General features: G+C 37.4%; 1 protein-coding gene across 1 annotated transcript in view; it reads right to left on the reverse strand.

Moving 5' to 3' along the window:
- Nucleotides 1-1,355: 1,355 nt before the first annotated feature.
- Nucleotides 1,356-2,256, reverse strand: part of LOC104522190 (glycophorin-C) — a 29,668-nt gene continuing 28,767 nt past the window's right edge. The window contains exon 3 of the mRNA XM_010164412.1: nucleotides 1,356-2,074. Coding sequence (XP_010162714.1) covers nucleotides 1,878-2,074 — 197 coding nt within the window. The 3' untranslated portion in view covers nucleotides 1,356-1,877. The remainder of the gene's footprint in view (nucleotides 2,075-2,256) is intronic.

Consider the following 2,256-nt stretch of genomic DNA (forward strand, 5'->3'; position numbering starts at 1 on the left):
TGCATTTTATACTGCACTAGCCACAGAATACAATGTGGTTGTGCAATGGTATATTACACAAAATACCTTAAGCATTTAGTAATTTTGGCACGATTTTGATAATCTTTGGTAAACATGCAAACACACAGGGATCTAGATTCAAAATCAAAGCTATCGGGATTTTAAGAATAATTCGGAGTCCATCTCCTTCAGGTATTTTGAAAGACTGAGATTGTGACTGAAAAGACAAAAATATCCTATTTCTTCACTTGGGTCCTCAGAGTCTTTTCTTATTCAGATCTGTCTTCCCTTACAGTATTTTTGAGTCCACTGTCGATAACGGATACTGGAGTCTAGGAGCTTTCCAAGCTTTGGTGCCAAGAAGTGATCAGCAACAGTATCTTGAAAGCACAGTTGTAGATGACTTTATATATATGTACACACATATACAGATCAAAACACAGGAAAAAACATATCGAGTTGAGCAGAGCTCATCAGTATCTTATTTATTATCATGTATTTCTCCCCCTCCTTTTTCAGCAGCCCAGGGCACCATTGCAGCTGGGGATGAGCAGGTGCAGAGAACAATTACCCTATTTCCAGAGCTAATTATGGGCTTTAAATAGGAAGCCAACTTACTGGGGTAAAGAAACTCATAGCAATTGATTCTTAGGTGAGGGATAAGATCTTTTCATGTGACCCATCACAACTAATCTATTTATTTATTTATAATAAAGCATCGATGGTCAGTGTAACTCTCTTACCTAGTACAACGCAAAGAATATACAGAGGCCATACAGAGGGAGAAATAAATGCAAGCCAGTGAGATGCAGGTGAATAAGCTTCTTTATAATGGCAGCCTTATAGTTGTATTTGTAAAAGATATCTGCACCAGATACCATATTGGTATCTGCACCAGAACTGAATTCCTCTCCCAGCAAAAATTCAAAATCCTGCTGGCGGTTGTTCAAGAGAATTTTCCAATGCAAAATAAATAAATAAATACTCAGGCAAAAATACCTTACATGAAAAAATCTAGCTGAACTCCATTGTTTCAAAAGGCCTGTTCAAACCAAGATGCTTTACCTTTTAATATCCATTTATGCATGCGTGCAGGGAACCTACCAACTAATGAATCATATTTGTAAGTCTACTGGCTATTATATACTGCACTGTAAATTCCAACATTTTTCAGTTCTCAAGCTGACATGCAGAGCAAGTTAGAAATAAATCCTTCATTCTTACATTTTCCATTTTTCCCAACAGTTTTATTTCTTTGAAGTTCCTTTGACTTCTATATATATAAAATTCAAAAAAATAAAATAAAAAAAATGCCAATCTAAATCCCCAAACAAACAAAACAAACTCCCCTCTGCCAATAAAACTGTGCATTTAAAGGGAAGATGGGGAGATATCTGGGCTATAAAGCTATTTTTGTTCCAGCTACATCAGCTTTATCTAGTTATCTTGTTTGTTATGTGAACATTTGAAATTAAATTTCAGGTAGTTCTGTATCACATCAGCACAGGATGCATCATTAACTCTAAGAGGATGTTTTCCATTGGCTTCTGCTATTTTCACCAAATGTCAAGCCTTGACATTTGCTATCTTTATCTGGTTTTGGTGTATCACTCATACTGAGATTTTGTTTCTTCTTATCTGATATTGATTTCAACTGTGACCAGCTGTGTTGCTAATAAAATCAACAGGCAAGTATCTGGCATCTAGTTCTTCACCAGCAGAGGAAAAGAAACAATCCACTGACAAAAAAAGTAAAGAGATACTTTTCAATTAGGATGCTTGCCTGTATCCTCATCTTATCCATTTCTTAGCACTTGTGTTGATGTAGCATTTCTGATTGATTCCCTTGGGGAAGTCTCCATGGAAATCCTTGCCTCTCAGATGAAATATTCCTTTTTGCTCTCATCCACTGCTTCCTGGAGAGCAGGGTCATTTTTCAAAGCGGCATCTGCGCTTTCGGCAAACTCAGTTCCTTTTGCTTCGTTGGTGTGGTAGGTGCCCTTGTGCCTGTACATGTACCGGACCATCACCACCAGCAGGCAAATGAGGACAAATACCACTGCAGCAATCACACCTAGAGGAAATAAACCAGTTAAATGTATTGTCAGTAATAAACTCTGAGCACTATCTCACAATCAGGCATCACAACTTGAATTACTTGATAGGGAAAAATCCATGTATCATAAGATGTTTGCATGTTGCAGCAGCCAGGGTCAGAACAGAGTCTTGACACTGCAAAAAACAAGATGTGATACA

This window comes from Antrostomus carolinensis, unplaced genomic scaffold (assembly GCF_000700745.2).
Source record: "Antrostomus carolinensis isolate BGI_N321 unplaced genomic scaffold, ASM70074v2 scaffold14763, whole genome shotgun sequence".
In the NCBI taxonomy this organism is placed as follows: Eukaryota; Metazoa; Chordata; class Aves; order Caprimulgiformes; family Caprimulgidae; genus Antrostomus; species Antrostomus carolinensis.